We start from the raw sequence: 18,199 nt of genomic DNA on the forward strand, positions 1-18,199 counted from the left end.
TTATTAAGAATACTGGCTATTAAAGCCTTTCAGGTATAATTTATAGCTTTTCCTTTTTTAAACAGTACACTTTTTAATGACAGATGTCATTAGTTTGCTGCCCCATTTGGAAGCTGGAAGTTTAAGAGGTTTCATGTGTTCTGTATTTCCTAAGTGACACAGTGAGTCAATGCAAAAGTTCATGTCCTCATTGCAGATATGCCAAAAACTCTGCAGCCCATTGCTTCACAACAACACCAACACTCCTCACTTCATGTACACACCAGCACTGGGGGAAAAAAGGCAATTAAACCTAGAACTGAAAAAAATATCACAAAGCAAAAAGAAGAATATGAGTAAGAATCAGTAAAAAGCAATACAATTTCATACCTGTATTTTATTGTTTAAGAATTTCAGGATTCTATCCAAACCATAATGTGTTTAAATTGCACATCATTCTGAATTAGAAAAATATTATCCTGTTGAATAAAGTCAGAAAGAATAACAGATTTACCCAAGGTGATTTCTCAGCTACCAGCAGAGAATTTATGCACTGAACTTAAAAGCCCTGATTGTCAATTCTTCCATCTAATCAGCAGCCCACTGACACAAATCCTTGACAGATAAACTGAAACCACTTCACATTCAAAACAAAACCCAGAATATTTAAATACATAAACAAGCAGACCATCTTAAAGGTAAAGAAATTACAACTACTCAAATTTCAAAATATTTTGACCAATTCTAACCTGTCTCTTTATCCTTTGGATCAGTTAACAGCAACAGTTTGCAAGTAGGATTATTTCGGTAGAGAGGGACAAAACACACACAGGAATCTTCAAGTTTAACCTAAAAAAACAAACAAGCCCTGTAGCTCTTTGTAGCTCACAACAAGTACTTCACATATCAGATGCACTTATGACATGTTTTATTGACATGCTTTGCTGACATGCATGGTACAAGCTTAGCACAACACCCTCTCAATCCTCAACTTCAAGGCACTGAAATACACATAATATTCTAATATTATCCATAAGGAAAGTTACTTTAAAAGAAATCAAGCTACTGAAGTTAGTGAAGACCTTAATGCTGACTTGCCCTGGTTAGTACATAACCTGGCTTTGAGCACTGTCACACGCAGACAAATGGTGTTATGAAAGACCAGACACATCAAATGAAAACAAATACAACTTGCACTTCTTACAGCATCCTCCAGCTGAGTACTTGTGGTGTTTTGCAAACAATGAATTAAGCCTCAGGGTACAGGGAGTATCAAAGCATTAGGGCAGTGCTGGGCAGTTTATCTTCCAGGCACAGCGAGGGTAGATAATTGGCACAAGGTGGTTAAGTTGAAGGCAAAGCTAAAATCAAAATGCAGCTCTCAAGCTTCTGCTCTTAGACTACACTTTTAAATGATGTGACACAAACACAAAATTACTGCGCTCAAACAGCTCTATATGCATAGAAATGACGATTTCCATATGAATATTGCAAATGCTGTCATGTAAGTTTAGGTACAGGCAAAGAGCGTGCATGACTTAGCACAGTATGTACTGTACTTTCCAAAATCTGGTCCATTGTGTATGTGTGGGTGTGCCTCTCTCTCTAATTGCACCCATTTGTCAGTTTGCTATGAAACTCAAATCAGTCACGTGTTACATTTAATATTTCTTGGTACATGGAAGAAATATGAATATGGATTATTCTGGATAACAACTCTAAGCTGAAACCAGTGTTCAGTAGTTGATGAGTGCCAGAATCCTGGAAGCATCTATGCAAACACCGGACTCCAGGGAAAAAAAAAAAAACAACTTGAAAACTGCTTGAAATCTGTATTCATGAGCTTGCCTAAATCTGGGGATTCAGTTGCTCTTTGCATGCTTCAAACATAACAGCATCAATGTCATTACAGCACCTGGGAGCATTTCCATAATGAAGAGGTCAGGACTCCTTCCAATACTGCCATGATTGTTATTTTGTTTGATAAGGTAATGGCACTTTCACAGGTGTTAACAAGAGCAGCGTGAGCCAAGCACAGCTTTGTGTGTGGCTGCTGCCAACCTGTGGGGCTCTCATCCTGACTTGCAGTAATCCTTGCTATTTGTGTCCTGAATGCTTGACCAAGCCATACCAAAAAGAAGTTCTGTGACCCCAGCAAGTGGGCTGACAGCCACTTAACTCCTGCTAAATAATTATTCACTGTTGCCAGTCCTGCCACTTCAGACCTGGTTTAATTCAGATGCAGAAGGGGAAAAAAATGTTTGGTAATGCAGCCATTATTCAAACACCAAACCCTTTATCCCTCAGGTCGTGGGTCTATAATAGAGACTGTTAGCTGGGATCTTGACTGGGAATGGAAGCTTTACCTTATTATATTTGAATTATTTTAAATTACAAAACATCAACATTCTTTGAGCTATTTATTATAGACTATAAGAAATAAAACAATACAGCAAGAACACTACCACTACTTATACCCTTGACTGGCTGACTGCAGATTAGATTAGACCTGAATTAAATGAATGCAAAGAGAAATGTGTTGCTATGAGACTCAAATCAGTCATGTGATATATTTAAGGGCTGGTGACAAGCCACAAAATCAAGACAGTTGTGAATCAAAAGCCAGAAGCCCACCTTTAACTGATCTCAGTGTGTGTGGCTTTTGCAGGAAAACACAGAGCACTGCCTGGGATTTTAACCTCCTCTCCCTTCTGATGGAACCTCTGAAAGTACAAGCAGGCATGGAAGGTAAGGTAAGGACACAGAAGCCCTAAACGGGGGGATCTTTGCATGTTCACTCTGTATTTAGCCCTACAGGCTCCACTAGAGGGCATTAAAAGAGTATTTAAGCCCCGTTACATTCCCAGCTCAAAGTCGAAGCTGATCCCACCTGGAACAGCATTTTTCTGGAAACTACTGCATATTATTTTCCTAAATTGCAGAAAAGCAACTGTATTCCAAACATTCATTTTAACTAATCCAATTTCTGCTTTGACAGCACAATAACAGGTACCTCAGCACACCTTTTATGATCTACAAAATGCCAGAATTAAAGGTTTCATAGGTTGACTGCAGTAAAAATGTTTAATAGGCCTGTTCAGTCATCTCTATTCCACCCAGGTGTCTTAGGAACAGAATTCCTTTGGGAAAATCCACACTCAAAATTACCAATATCAATTACTGGAAAGGATGGAAACAAAAGATAGATTGTATCACAATGCCTGTGTAAACTGCACAGCAGAGGCAGAATACAGAGCAGCTCTGTGGTATAAATCTCTATAAAATTCGCTTTTGATTCAGTCCTGTAAGGAGGCAAGTCAAGATGCAAAGTTCACCAAAGTACTTCAAACCCTCTTCAACACTCAGACTTGGAGTTTAAGCTTATCTCTCATTTACAGCATGCAAATTATTTTAAATAAGGCAGGATTTACTGAATTCTTCTGCAATCCAGCCATACCAGTTTAACCCTATTAGCATATATGAGCACAATCAACAAACTCATCTGCAAGTATCTAACTGCAAGCATGAGAAACATCAGCCTACTACCTCTCCTCCTCCAGGGATGGAAAAAACATCAGGAGTGGACAGTGACTTCTTCAAGAGTTTTTCATAGTATGTTTCAGCATCTGTTTGCAGAACCTCTGGATCTCCTGCTATTGTATCAACCAAGTAAAGTCGACCTGTGGTAAAAATAAAACACAAGACATTTTTACTTTTTGTATTAAATAAGAAACTTAAGTCTTAAAATCTGTTTCCCCAGCAGCTGCTTGGTGTGGCTGGGCCCTTAATGATCTCATTAGAGCCTTTTGTTAAGCCTAGTCTACAACAGTAAGGCTGGTAAAAGTCTGCCTGCATGTTATTTATCTGTATGTTATTTACCTCTCGACATGCAACTTTACAAAGCAGAACCATGACAGAATCAATTCACATTTGTCTCCTTTGAATTCAACAAGCACAGTCTCAAATTTCTCCAGGTGTAAGAAAATTGCTTTAAAGCTGGAAGAGCTTTAAAAAAATTATTCAAAACACAGCCGGAGTTTAGCACTGTCCAAAAATATAACAGGGAAAGAATTCCAAAGCTTCCATTCTTTCTTGGAAGACTGCCCCTTTTTGGGTCAGTCTAGGATCTGTTGTTTGTCATTAACTTTTTCCTTCTCCTTTTTGACTAACATCAGTTGGGCACTTTCATAACAATAAAATCATGTAAAAAATTTACCTACACAAGTCTTTCCAAAATAGTAACATCCTCTTTCATGCAACATAACTTTGAATCCATGTGACTCAATGCTAGAGGGTATTTCTTAATTGCATGCAGACAAAAATTACATATATATACATCTGATGCCTGTAACGTAAATGCAAAGTCCAACTTGGTGTTCCTGAAGAAGCAATAACCTCCTTCTGATATAACAAACCAGACTGTCTGGTGGCTCATCACCAGACCAAGAAAAAGAACATGACAGGGAATGTGTTAGTAAACCAAATGGGTCCAGCCACTGTTCTATCACAGGAATAAAATAGCTTCAATTTAAGGGGCTTTCAATCAACAAGCTACACCTGCACCTCTTGTAAGCCTAAGTGAGGACCAAATCTTCTACCCACAGGTGTAGTTGGTACCTTTGCTCTGAATCCCATCCCTTTTTAATGATGGTTTGGTCTCACATGGCACCTCCCTTGCTAAGTTAAATGTGACATAACTGCACTGACAGTAAATGGCTCAGACAAGGAAGCCTTAAAAGGACCAGTGCAAGACCTGTCTACTAAGATTAACAAACTATAAATCATATAGGTACCATATTGAAAATGATACCTTTCCACATAAAAGTAGGAGCATGGGATTTGTAGTACCAGGTCAGACTATTTATCCACGGTCCCTCCACTCTCCCTCCAGCAGTGATCAGTATCTGATTCCTCAGCAAAAGGATAAGAAAATTAAAATGCCTAAAATGCTTTAAACACTATTTTCCTGCCCTTTGCAGGCAACCAGCTTCCATCCCAAGGCTTGGCAGCAGAGCTGTGTACTCAGAATGCTGAAGAGAAGCTACTCTGCAGATGGGTTTCATGTTTGTATGTGACAAAATGGGAGAGAGAAGAGCATTGCAGCACTGGCAAGTCGAGTCACATGATAAAATCCCAGGCAGAACTTAAACACCATCGAGCAAAGAACTTATGTCAGGAGAGAAATTAAAAATTATTATTCAAAACTTCGGTAATTCACAAAAGCAAATTCACTAGTAAATTAATCCTTCACAAAAGAGCAGCATGTAAGACTTGAGTTTAGCACAAAGAAAAATATTTGCCATGCTAATAAATACTGTTCATGAGGTGCTGCTTATAAGGCTCCCTCCTGCCACAGTGCAGCCAATGCAACTTAACAGCACAGTCATGCTTTCCCCCACTGAACAAAGCAATTAACTTTCTGCTACCTAATATGCTTGTACTCTAAGGTAACAAGGACCACTTGTGGGACAAAATAAGGTCACAGATTAAATAATGAGGCATTAGAAGAAACTTCTGATCAACTTTCCATCAATACAGCTTTGCAGAGAAGTAGTCTTTTCCTTTAGAAAATGTTTCTAGATTTCCAGTGAACTTGTCTTTCCTGTGCAACGTACTGAAAAGGCCCAAGTGAGTTAGGAGCATGTGTTCCTATACAAACAGAATCAAAAAATTTCTTGTGAAGAAGAAAAACATTCACGGGGGAGAGAGACTGAAGTTGTTTTAGGAACAATATGGAACAGAAGTGTCACCAGAACTTCTTTTTATGTTAACTAATGTGTTTCCCAGTTTTTCCCAGTGTAAAGTGACAAAATAACATTTACCCTGCTATGTATGTGCCTTTTACACTTCTTTTGTACACAGGAACAAGAAAAAACCCTCAAAGTCTATCCATAACTATTATTATTTTTAGGCATTCAACTAAAGCCATAATTACTGCTGGCTAGCAGGATGTTATAAAGGTTGCTAGAACAAATACTAGATAATATCAACTTTGCTTTAGAATAAAAGCAGCGCTCTTCTCCCAGGAGTACTACAGTCTGAGGCCCAATCAGCATCTTGGGACATCAAAATTACAATGTTCCAAGGACAGCCTGTTAACCTAATTGGAATTACAGGATTTTATTTGAATTTGATCTTACCTAGCAGCAACAAAAGAGCTCATGGTGGCAGCCAGTCTGCCAGGACCTTGCCAGCAGCTCCTGAGAGGGGCTCTGTGCACAAAGGGTTACCTGAGGAGCCTCCTGCTGCAGCCAGAGGAGGGACCACAAACCAGGACAGTAAATTTAGAATGAGAGGCCTCCTGCACCAGAGAGATTCCTGACATTGGGACTGACACCTTAAACAGCCAAAGCTGCTCAACAAGGTCAAGGCATCCTCGAGGTGGATGATGCACAGCAATGACAGGGAGGGGGTGACAGACAGGTACCAGCCTTTGTCTGCAGGGCACCTGCTTTCAGGGCAAAGGACATGGAAGCTTTGCAATTCCACAGGGAAAAATTAGCTAGAGGCAAATAAATGAGAAACCCAACGAGCACATTTCCATTTCAGGCGTGCAGAAGAGATTTTAAAGCAAAAACTAGCAGCGCATCTGCTTCTCTCTTTTGTTTCCATGGAGCAGTCTGGGCCACATTCTGAAGCGAGGATGTGCAAGTACATCTCCTCTCACTCTGGTGATCTGTCATCAATTTGCACTAAGAATCTGATTTTTTGAAGTGAAAAGCTACAGCTAAAACCAGCTATAAATATCAGCAGGCACTGCCCATACAACTCAGTCATCTTTAGGAGATTCTGCCCTCTAAAATCTCAGCCTAAAATGTTGTCCAACTCTGCAAAACAGGAATAAACCAAGGCCCCTGCTTCAGTCTAAACCCCTAAACTCAGCTTTTTCTACTCCCACTGCTATTCTACCCCATGTCTCCTCCAGAAGAGAGAACCAAATTTCATGGGGGTTTCATCAAGTGGACAAATATCCTCCTTGAAAGGTAAAAGTCAGACAAATTTACTTCATTTAGGACCAAAAAGATCAATATGTGGGAATCCTGATATATCTCATCAGCACACACATGTTCTGCATCAGGTACATAAATGCAATCACAAAATGAGAGACAATATTTTACCCTAACATAGAATTAGTTTTATTTATTAGAGACAGACCCCCATCACTACAGATTCAGCAAGATTTCATTCCACCAGTTAAAGTAAGCAGGAAATATTTTTCCATGGACAAAATAATTTATTCTCAATACAACAGAAAACACATGGTGCATGCAGTCATATGTGAAATTCCAGAAGTGAAACTACAGACTGTTGTAATGTCCAAAGGCAAAGGCCATCCTTCCATCTAATCAGATACTCTGAAGTATCTGATTTTATTCTTGACCTTGAAGACAATACAAAATTTACTAAACAAGAGCTATTTCCTAGAACCATGGAATGGTTTAGGTAGAAAGTGACTGTAAGGATCATCTCATTCCAAACCCCTGCTGTGGGCAGGGACACCTTCCACTAAGCCCTGTGGGTAGAAAGTGACTGTAAAGATCATCTCATTCCAAACCCCTGCTATGGGCAGGGACACCTTCCACTAAGCCCTGTCCAACCTAGCCTTGGACATTTACAGGGATTGGGGGTATTTGCTTTAATTTTTAAGGATCTTCTATTCCTACATTCACTTGTAGGTAATTAATACTGTTCCCTTAAGCCAACAAAGTTGGTGATGCAGTTTTTTCCAGACTAGACACACCAGTGGCTTGATTAAGATGCACTGAGGTATTGCTGGTCCTTCCAGGAAAGTCAGACTTGTTGAAATGCCCATTTCAGAGTAAGGGCATTTAGGATGCAGCCAGATTGTAAAGCAAAATACATCAACCTCACCGTAGATGAAGCATGAAAAGTGTTATGTCTGAAGTGAATTAATCATTTATCCTACAACTACTTTTTCATGTTCTACAAACACAGAGAAGGATACTACATGCATCCATTAAGAGCTGTATGTTTACAGAAGAGCCATCAGTCACCACAGGACTTGTATCTGGATTTTGTACATTTGCGCAAATTTGTGCATAATTTTACATGTAAAAATATGAAAAATACCTCAGTCAGATTTCTACTGGTGTAGGCACAAGGGAGATAAAAAGAACTTAACATTTCTAATTTTCAAGTTTCATTATTTTTTAATTCAGTTTTGCCATTTCTAATGCTTGCAATAGCAGCACTGGCTTTGTTTATTGGCTTTATTTTCATGCCAATATGTTTCACAATAACAAAAGAGAGAGAAAAAAAGAAAAGACCAAAAAAACAACTTCAGCAGGTTTTAAGTGTTTCTGATGATGTTCTGAGGGTTTTTTTTCCAATAAGTATTTTTGCTTTTTTTTTCTTTTTATTCCAAAAACCACTTTGCAATATGAGACAAACATGCACCAAAACAAAATGACAGTATATCAGGTCAAGGAGGGAGTGCTGTAATTAAACCATGAAACTGAGACTAGAAGTCCTAAGATTTATTCTTAACACAGGTGTGTTTTTGTGGCCCCTAACAAATCACTGCATCTTCTGACTGGTTCCTTGTCAGTTAAGTGTGCCTTATCTACCACTTCAAAAGGGTGTGATGTTTTCCTTATCAGTGCTTCTGAAGAGCCACTATGTAAAAAGACCAAGAAGTCACATAACATAAATTCTTCTCAGTTCTCCATGGACTGCCACTGCCATACTACAGAAGCACACCCAGGACAGTGTCCAGCATTGAATAACTACTTTTTTTTGCCCTTCACATGTGACTGAAGTGCTGTCTCTCACCCTCTCACGGGAGCAGGAGCTCTGTGATGAACAGCAGGGCTTCACATCAACTCTTCTCCTTCCCTTCCCATGAGCCTGAACAGCTCCAGGCATGTGGTTATCGTTAGACAACCATATTTGTTTAACCTTTCAGAGGAAGGAAGAGGTCTTTGGCACGCTCCCGGGAGTACACGCAGAACCTGACTCTCACATCCTGAATTTAACTGAGCAAATACAAGCCAAAAACCCAAATTCTGGTGCAAGTGATACTGCAATGTCCTAACAGCGTGTGGTGGCAGCTGAGCCAGCAGGTGAACGCCGTGCTGTGGTATCTGTCCAGCACAGCAAGGCAGCTCTGCACCACATGCTGCACATCATCCATGAAAACAACAGCCTTCCCATTGCTCTGCTTTCCCCCATTTCTAATAGAACAAGAACTCTTGGAAAATTCAGGATGTAGGTTTCAGGGTTGTAGGCTTCAATCCCAAAATTCCATTCATGTATCACTTACTATGCTACCACAACTCAAATACTCAGAAGGGCTTCAGAAGACAAACTATATAAAAGTTTGTCTGCAAACAATCTTCAACTGTGGAATTAATAACTTAAGGCAGAGGGGGAAAATAATCCAAATCCCACTCCCAATCAAGAAACCTGTTTGGTTAAATAGATGAGTTTAGCTATACATGTCATCACTCAGATGGAGAGCAAACCAAATCCTAGGCATTGCCAAACACAGGCTGCTATCCCACTAGCCATGCCATTCTCACAAACACATTTTTACTACAGATTTCAGGAAAGAGAAGAAAAAAGCTTTAGCTATATACATATTTTTAGCTGAACATAGATGAGAAAAAGGAAAACACCTTCAATTTTCACACTCTTCCACAAGCTCTGAAGGCCTTCCAAACCTTCTATTACCAGGTGTATAAAACACATGCTTTTCATTTCCCAAAACTTAAGGTAATCCACAATTTTTGAAAGGGAAAAAAAAATAGACAAGGAAATTTAATAACTGATTTAATTATTTAGCTTTTTAAATAAAAATACTTAGCTGAAACTACATTAATTAAAATGTTTTGAAGGCTAGAAAAGCCAGTGCACATTGAGGGGAATCACATAATGGTGACTGCATACTGAAGGGATATTTCCTCCACTCCAACCTGCACTAGACCCATAATGAAAGTTCCAGCAAATAGGTTCCAACTCTATCTGTTTTTTCTCAGATGGCTCTTTAGCAGTGTTACACTCACTAATATAAATCCACATCCAACTCATAGTACAAATAAACTAAAATACATCTGTGTAAACAGGCTACCCCTGTCCTATTACACACACAATGCACATCTGGACTGGCATGTTTAGCACAAAGTTTTAACCCAATGTAATTGAAAAAAGCTGAGGTATTACAGCCCAGAAACAGACTTTACAAATAAAAACTGCAGCATACTGTTAAACCATGGAAGTGCTACCAGCTATAGCTATGACATATCAGAATTCATACTTCTGCACATTTAACTTTGTTTTTCACAGAGCTTAGATGTAAAAAAGAAAGAGGCAGCTTACAGAATAATTCAGGGGAAAATGCAGTGTTGGAGAAAAGGGAGATTCAGGACTGTCATTAATTCAGGCTTTGAGATTCATGTTCACATCAGGTTTTCCAAAGAAAATTCTAGTGATTCAGGGTAATTGCTGTTAATACCTCTGAATTTGTGAACATCAGCATCAAGTTCCTAAGAAATACTGGTTTTCATACAATCAAGAAATGGGCAGAAGTGTTCCTGGAAAAGTCTAACTTTGACTACTGAAGGCAGAGGTATGGATTTTGGAATTATAAAATGATTCAGGTGGGAAGGGACCTTAAAGATCATCAATTCCCTGCCATGGGCAGGGACACCTTCCACTATCCCAGGTTGCTCCAAGCCTGGTCCAAACTGGCCTTGGAGACTTCCAGGGATGGGGCAGCCACAGCTTCTCTGGCATCAAATTTGTCTTTTCTTGCATATGGAAGCAAATACTCAAATGGCAAGAATTTGTCAACTTAATTATTTGCCTATCCCCTAAACAAAATAAAATACACAAGCTCTCCAGAACAACTGGAAAGAGGCTGATTTGAAGGAAAATGGCAGGAAAGGTTCTTTGGACAGCAGCAGATCTTTTATGAAGCACGAGTGTAAATTCAGATAGTGTACTCTACAAAGTTGGAAGGTAGAAAGGAGGATGCATTGCTCCAAAGTCATCCAGTCATTTGAGGGAAAGGAGGAAAACAGTGACTCCCATTGTGATGAACGCTGAATGGTGAAACAGCAGGAAATGAGTCTGACAAATGGTCTAGCATGGAGATGAATTCATGGGGAGAAGCCAGGCAGAACAACAGGACACATTCAGAAAATGGCTGCGTTTGAATAATTAAAAATTATTACTGAAACACACACGGTTACAACCTGGCACCAGGGCTAGGATTTAAGCACCACATCAAATACATTTTCCCTTTACTACCATCATCCAAAGGAAGTGTGAGAAACCTAAATGGCACACCAGCCCTTAATATCACCTCATACAAACCACAGTAGAACCTGGCACACCAGGAGTACCTGAAAGCCCTGCTTTGCTATCAGAAAGGACAATATTCCCCAAGCAAACAAAGTAGTGATGAAAATATGAGACAACTGTCTGGATTTTCAGAGATAGCTTCAAATACCACATTTGAGCTGCAAATGCTTTACATCTGACAGGCCTACTGCTCCCACCAGCAGAGAGCACAAGTCTGCCTAAGAAAGCCTTTCTCCAAATTACTTGCAAGGACCAATTTGCACAGACAGAATAATTTCAAAATAAAGCAATTAATTTGGATGGGGTGGGGGGAAAGGAAAGAAACAACAACCAAAATCCCTTCCCCCACTAATTTCCACTTTGCTAAATTTATTACATGGCTGCAAATTAATACATCACCTGCACCAGCTATCACAAGGCTGTCTCAGATCTTGCTTTAATAAACAGCTGCCAGTAGTGGAGGAAATATGTAAACATCGCTCTTGTTTCTCTGTGCCATTGTGTCAGCTATTCTACATGTCTTTGAAGGTGCTCCAAAATCAGCATGGCTCTGCTTTTCCTTTTTTCTCCTTTTGGGAGGAGGAAAAAGCAGAGAAGGAAAGACAGGCTGGCAACAGAGGGCTAACTCTGTGCTTGCTGTGCTCTTGATAGTGAGGCTCAGTGTGTTCAAATTCAGTTTACACAGGCTCTTCTGTAAGGACAAAAGAAACCACTGCTGGTGGTTAAAAATGCAAAAGGTTTTGATTGCAATTGCTTGACAATCAGCCAAAGATATGACTAGGGGGAAAAACACAGCAAGGCAGCTATGACCAGAATGGAAGAAACAAGGAAAAACACATGGCTCGACTTCAGAGCAGAAAATTGACTTAGGCTTTGCATAAACGACAGCATACCTCCAAGCCTGCCTTATCCACAGTCTGCCTGGAATGGGAACATGTAGGCTAAAAGCAGAGCCTATTAAAAGGCATAATGTTTCTAAACGGCATCTGTTACATCCTAATAAGCATTACTTAAAGGACACAGGCCTTAAAATTGCTACCAAACGTGCACTTATCTGAAACTGCTGCAAGGCAATCGTTACCACAATGTCACATGACACCACTGGAATCTGAATAATAGAAAATGTTTTTATTTAGTTTGGCTTGAAATCATTATGCAGGAAAAATATGGAGGCACTTTTTGAGATTTTCAAACTGTGCAACTTCACAGGAATGAAACACCAGCAAGAATTACATCAGCGGAGCCATTTGCCATCTGTTGTCAGTAATACTATAAAGCCCAGCCACCAGACAGCAGTTTCAAAGGTTACAAACACAACGTTTTTAAGCATCCACAGACCTCTGGGTAACTGAGCAGGACGCGGTTTCCTTCAGAGATATGTGCAACCTGAGGGTCTGCCAATCATTCTGCACAGACAACATGCCAGAGCTGGGAACTGCCAGGCGAGGCGTTTGGAAGTCTCTCAGTATGCAACCTTTACACAATGTGGCAAATACATACCAGCCTCATCACGTAGGTTCCCATAACACACTCGCAGCCATAATGCCTGCACACCTCCCACTTGCAAATTGAAACCGGCCAGACTTTCTCCTGTGCTGTTTGTTTTCCCAAACTTTCCCTCAAGGGAAGGAGTGTGCTCACTCAATTGCTGCTATGGAAAGGGACTCTGGTTTGTTTGCTGGGTTTGGGCTGTAATTTTCCTTTGAGGGAAGTATTTAGGATTTTGTTTCCTGATTTCTTTTCTTTCTAGACCGTAACTACATATTTATGTTAAAGACAGCAAGGTTTCAACAACTTGCCTTAGCTGTGGCAATATTATGGCAGCCCTCACCTCTTATGTACACACAGTCTGAGCAAAATTCTACCTGTTCCATACATGAGATTTTAGTTCCACTGTAGGAGTCTGGTTGTTAATCAGTCTCACCTTAGAGCTCTGAGAAGCTTTTTCAGATGCAGAGGCCATATTCCTGACAGTGCCTATACACTACCTGAATTTTGTGTTTCCACCTTCCAGGCTGCTGACCTCCTTCCTATAAACTGATTAACACGGATTTCATGGAGGGCAGGGAGATTTCCATCTTCCTAGAGAGACAGATGGAAATTTCAGGCTTCACTAATGCAATTGCCAAACTAGATATACAGGTTTCTCATCCACTAACTATTTCTCAGGCTCCAGAGCTGCATATACGTGGTTGCTCACTGTTTCTGTTAGGTGGTTAACACATACAAATCTGCCTTTCAAGGTGTTCTATAAGCAAAATGAATTTGCAAGAAGGCTGAATTTAAAACAAGTACCTCAAGTTCTAGGTAAACAGCTGGCCTGCTTCTCAACAGCAAGGTTTGCCTGGGACCTGTAAAGGGCTTATAAACCTGGAAGTAAACATTCTTAACAGTTACAGGAACAGCAATCAAGAGTTGTAGCATCTCAATTACAGCACAACATGAACTGAAAAGCAATATTTGCACAAGAGCTAATGGCTGACACTATGTGCTCTTAAAAGTGTACTGCATATTCAACTTGCTTATTGACAACTGCTCCATAATTATTTTAAACATAATCTATGCAGTTACATAACTACACCAAAACTCAGACAACACCTAAAAACATCAGCTCTTCCAAAAGAGGAAGGGGATGGAAGAACAACTATTCTAAACATTCAATCTGAGGGTGATGGAAAAGGGAAAAATGTAGACATTAATTGAACTGCCCAACACTACAATGCTTCCTTGGACATTAAAACCCTAGTTCTATTCATCTAGAGATATTTTATTTAAGAAAATCAGTAGAACTGAGAATCTTTCCCCCCCCCCCCACCCCAAAAAAAAAAAACCAGCATTATTACAAATGTTTGACTTCCATAAGTGGTTGATAGGAGGGGAAAAATAGAGCAATCTGACTGCAGTGCCTTTAGCCATGAGCAGCTAGAGGAACTAATGAACAACATCATTATTTTACTGAAGGGGATGAAGTAGGTGCTTTAGATAAATGGCAGTAACTTAAAATGTGTTTCAGAAGATAAATTCACTTTCTCTCCATTTACCTGCTAGCGTGACAAATTAAGAAAGAAGAGCATAAAAACAGAGCAGGAGGGAAAGCAGTGCAAAAGCTAACTGAGGTGATGCAATGGGCCCTTACCCAAACAAGTGTGTGAACAGAGATTGTTGGAAGTCCTCCTAGCCAAACACAAACCCAGAACACTGCACATGCCAGACTCCTCTGGAAATCCATGGTGGAGCATGGAGAAGATCCACCTATGCTAAAACCACATTCCTTACCAAGCACTGGGAGCTTGGCCATTTGGAACTGACACAATGTCTGCTCATTTCAAAGCACTCTAAGTCCACCAGGTGCTGAAGGGCTGAGCTCTGCTGGGCAGAGCAGCTCTTCACCCACAAGAAATACCAGCAAATCAACTCCTGCTGAAAGGAGACAAGGAGAGAGTGGCTTTTTCACAAAGAAGTTCATCCTGTATGTCCATGTGTTTCTTGTTCTAGTCACCTCGTCAATAGCAAAGAAAAGCTTTAATGAATACTTTTAAAAGGAAGGGCACTATACAGTATATGTATATTTCTGTACTATACTTTGTACACTACTCTGCAGTATACAAAGCCTTTTACATCTCAACACCAAAACTGTCCAACTATTTTTGTGCGGTCAAGAACAAACGTGTTTACTGACTGCCTCTTTGTCCCTGTTAAACACCGTTGCTCTTGTTAAATGCTGATTTTTGCTCAGTTTGGGTAAACAACTGCCGATGGTACCTTTGAAAATGGGCATTTTTATGCAGTGTTCCCAGTGTTCCATAATGGCTTGAGATCTACAGAAGTCTTGAGTCATCCACCTGCGCTGAGGCCCCAAACACACACTGCAAACAGGAGTTCGGGGATCATCCTCTCCCCAGCATCAACCACAGCGGGCAGGACCCACCAGGCCGGCTCTCTCTGGGCAGGCTTGGACTAGCCGAACACCTGGAAAAGTCACCTGGACGCTGGGAAATGGGAAAACAAACCCTGCGGCACCTGTTCTTGGTGAGCCCGTGCGCAGAGCTCGGGCTGTCCGCCTGCCCCAGGCGCTGCCGGGAGCGCGGCCATGAGGGGCCCGGCCCCGCCGGGGCACGGCCGCAGGGAGCGGGCAGAGCTTCCCTGGAAAGCCCCGAGTGTTTTGCAGCGTCTCGGCCGCCCGTGGCCACCCCGAGCCGCCTCCTCCCTCTTACCCGCGGCGGCTCTTCCTCCTCCCTCGGCCGCCATCACTTCCTGCGGGGCGGCGCGGGCAGCCCTGAGGGCGGGCCGGGCCCGGGATGGGGCTGAGGGGGCAGAGGAGGGCGGGGAGCAGCGGGGCCGTGCCCGGAGAGGCGAGGGGAGACTGGCGAGGCCGGCTGGGGGTCGGGGAATGCCCACAGGCTCGGGGAATGCCCTCAGCCCCCGCCATCGAGGCACGGCTTTGGGAGAGGGCCGGCCCCCGCTGCATCTGAACTCATGAAACTCCGACAAAAATGCCAAATTATTTCTTTGAAAGGCTCAGAATGGCAAACCATAAACCTAGCGCCAGTTTGTGTTAACGCGGGTGGCGTGAGGCAGAAGCCTTACGAGGGGAAAAATAAGTACAAAAGCAACATTTTTATAGCATTCTGAAGTGACCACTGTTAATCTGGAAGAGGCTTTTGGCAAACATAGGCAGCTGCCTGCCGTTCATTACCACAAACTGTAAAACTGAGGTACAGGGGCTAAAACCAATACACAGTTGTCAAAATTAAAAGTAAAATTCAGGATGTGACTCAAGGCAGCCTTAATATAATTATATTTTAAATATAATTGAGGACCCTAGTAGGGTCACTCAATTATATTTAAAATAGCAGATACAAGTATCAAAGTCATAGGGGACTCAGATACATGGAAATAACAGTACGTTTGCAAAGAAATAAACTCACCTTTGCGCTTCCAGCATCCAGGCATGCTGCTGTGACCTGGAGACCTTACTTAACAGGGACTCCATTGCCTGTCAGCAGCCAAAAGCCCCTCAGCATTGCTTCTCCTTTCAAATGCTTTAAAACACACAGTAGAGTAAATTTATGATTTTTCAGGGGGTTGCATGTGCCCTGCTAAGTCTTTTCTCCCTACTATAAACAAAAAATTAAATTTAAAAACCTGTCCATACACAGCCATTAGCTTTGCTAATACTGCAAGAAGACCAGAACTGATATAATAACAGCCACTCAGCAGCTTGGCTATATTCAGTTGCAATTTTCCCCATAAAAATAGGTATATTCCAATGGATTCAATTGCTGAAGAACTGAAATAAATAATCAAGCAACATAAAATACATGACAATTCCAATCCAACACCAGACCCTGCACAACTTGCCCAGAGAATCTGTGGCTGCCCCATTCTTGGAAGTGTTCAGGGACAGGTTGGATGGAGTTTGGAGCAACCTAGGACAGTGGAAGGTGTCTCTGCCAAAAAAAACCCCGAGTGAAACTGCCATTATATTTTTCAATTTACCATTTCTATGGATTTTGTTGTAGAAGAGGCCTCTTTCCACAGGGAACAGTGAGCTTTACACTGAAATGTTTGTGTCCTCTCTTTTTGTGACATCGCTTTCTATCCACATAAAGACCAGCTTCAGTCTTTCCTGAGGACCATTTATTTTTATTAGAATGGAAAAGAAATATGGAGTTTTAGATCCTGAAATTTCTATTTAAAGTCCCATTATAGTTTAGTGTTAAATAGCATAACAGCTTGATTTCTCCCTCCTCTCATTAAGTGCTGAACAGCTGAAATAAAAATTGGAATATATTGAACACTTCCACTTCACAGTTTAAAACACCGGTCAGTGCTTGCCAATAACAAGAAATAAAATAAATATATATAAGTAATAATAAAAGAGATAAAAATTAAGGAGCTGTTTCTAAATGAAGGGCCATATTCTGTTCTTCTTGCCATCTACTAAAAAGCTACTCAAGCAGTGTGCTGCCAGCTCTGCAGTGTGGTCAGAATGCATTTGCAGAAAATATATTTTTCTCTTACTCAGCAGCAGTTCAAACAGTTTTTGAAAGTATCAGACAAATGTGCAGAAAAATATTCAAGGTGATAACCAGGGTTTTCATAGTTGAGTTGCTTCCATTTCTTCTCTACCTCAGGATGAGGTGCTGTGCCAGTCACATCTGTGTACAGCAAGAAGAAAAACACCCAGTGTTTAGCTGAGTCAGCTGTGTCTCTGACTTGCCTTCAAATAGCAAGGGCTTGGTTCTTAATTATGGATAGGGAGATTAATTTGCACAGACCTCAAATATCCAGTGACCCTCAAATCCATTGTTTTGGGCACAGATACCCATGGGAGTGCTAATATTAAAGCTACAATCATACTTTAACAAAAACTCCAAGAGTAGCTTCAACTTCAACAGAAGAAATGTTAGAGGAAAGAAAAGGTTTTATTTCATTTCTGAATAATTTCTGAGTAAGGCCTAATTCAAATCTTTCAATTCTTTTTTAACTGTGTGGCACAACTGCAATAAATGCATTATTCCTCCAACTATACTACCTTGCACACAAAGCTTGGGAACATGAGCAACCAATTAAATCAGTGCAAAAATTAATTTCAGTGGTCTCTGTCAAATTCTGGTTTGCTTAAACCACTAGCATTCCTCCCAGACTTGCACAAGCATTTACCAATACAATCAGAATCAGGTCTCAGAATCTTTACTTCCAATTCAACAAACATCTGCTTAAGAAAAGGGACTAACTTAACTATTCAAGGCAGTACTTCTCCCCCGCTACAAATTTCTATTAGCTTCTTCATAAAGGCTTAGTGAATTAATCTTTGCTACTCTCTATTTCTTTTCTACTCCCTTTTGCCAGCTGTAAAAACTTTAAAATCTAGTAATGCATTCCAACAAGA

At 40.8% G+C, this 18,199-nt stretch overlaps 1 protein-coding gene across 1 annotated transcript in view; it reads right to left on the bottom strand.

Moving 5' to 3' along the window:
- The window catches only part of LOC121343481 (protein FAM169B-like), a 37,818-nt gene extending 22,233 nt beyond the window's left edge, over positions 1-15,585 (bottom strand). Inside the window, exons 1-3 of the mRNA XM_041418695.1 lie at positions 15,519-15,585; positions 3,526-3,659; positions 729-828 (exon numbers count right to left, since the gene is read on the bottom strand). Coding sequence (XP_041274629.1) covers positions 729-828; positions 3,526-3,659; positions 15,519-15,552 — 268 coding nt within the window. The 5' untranslated portion in view covers positions 15,553-15,585. The remainder of the gene's footprint in view (positions 1-728; positions 829-3,525; positions 3,660-15,518) is intronic.
- Between the last annotated feature and the right edge of the window lie 2,614 nt (positions 15,586-18,199).

This window comes from Onychostruthus taczanowskii, unplaced genomic scaffold (assembly GCF_017590055.1).
Source record: "Onychostruthus taczanowskii isolate IOZ18803 unplaced genomic scaffold, ASM1759005v1 scaffold6, whole genome shotgun sequence".
NCBI lineage: Eukaryota > Metazoa > Chordata > Aves > Passeriformes > Passeridae > Onychostruthus > Onychostruthus taczanowskii.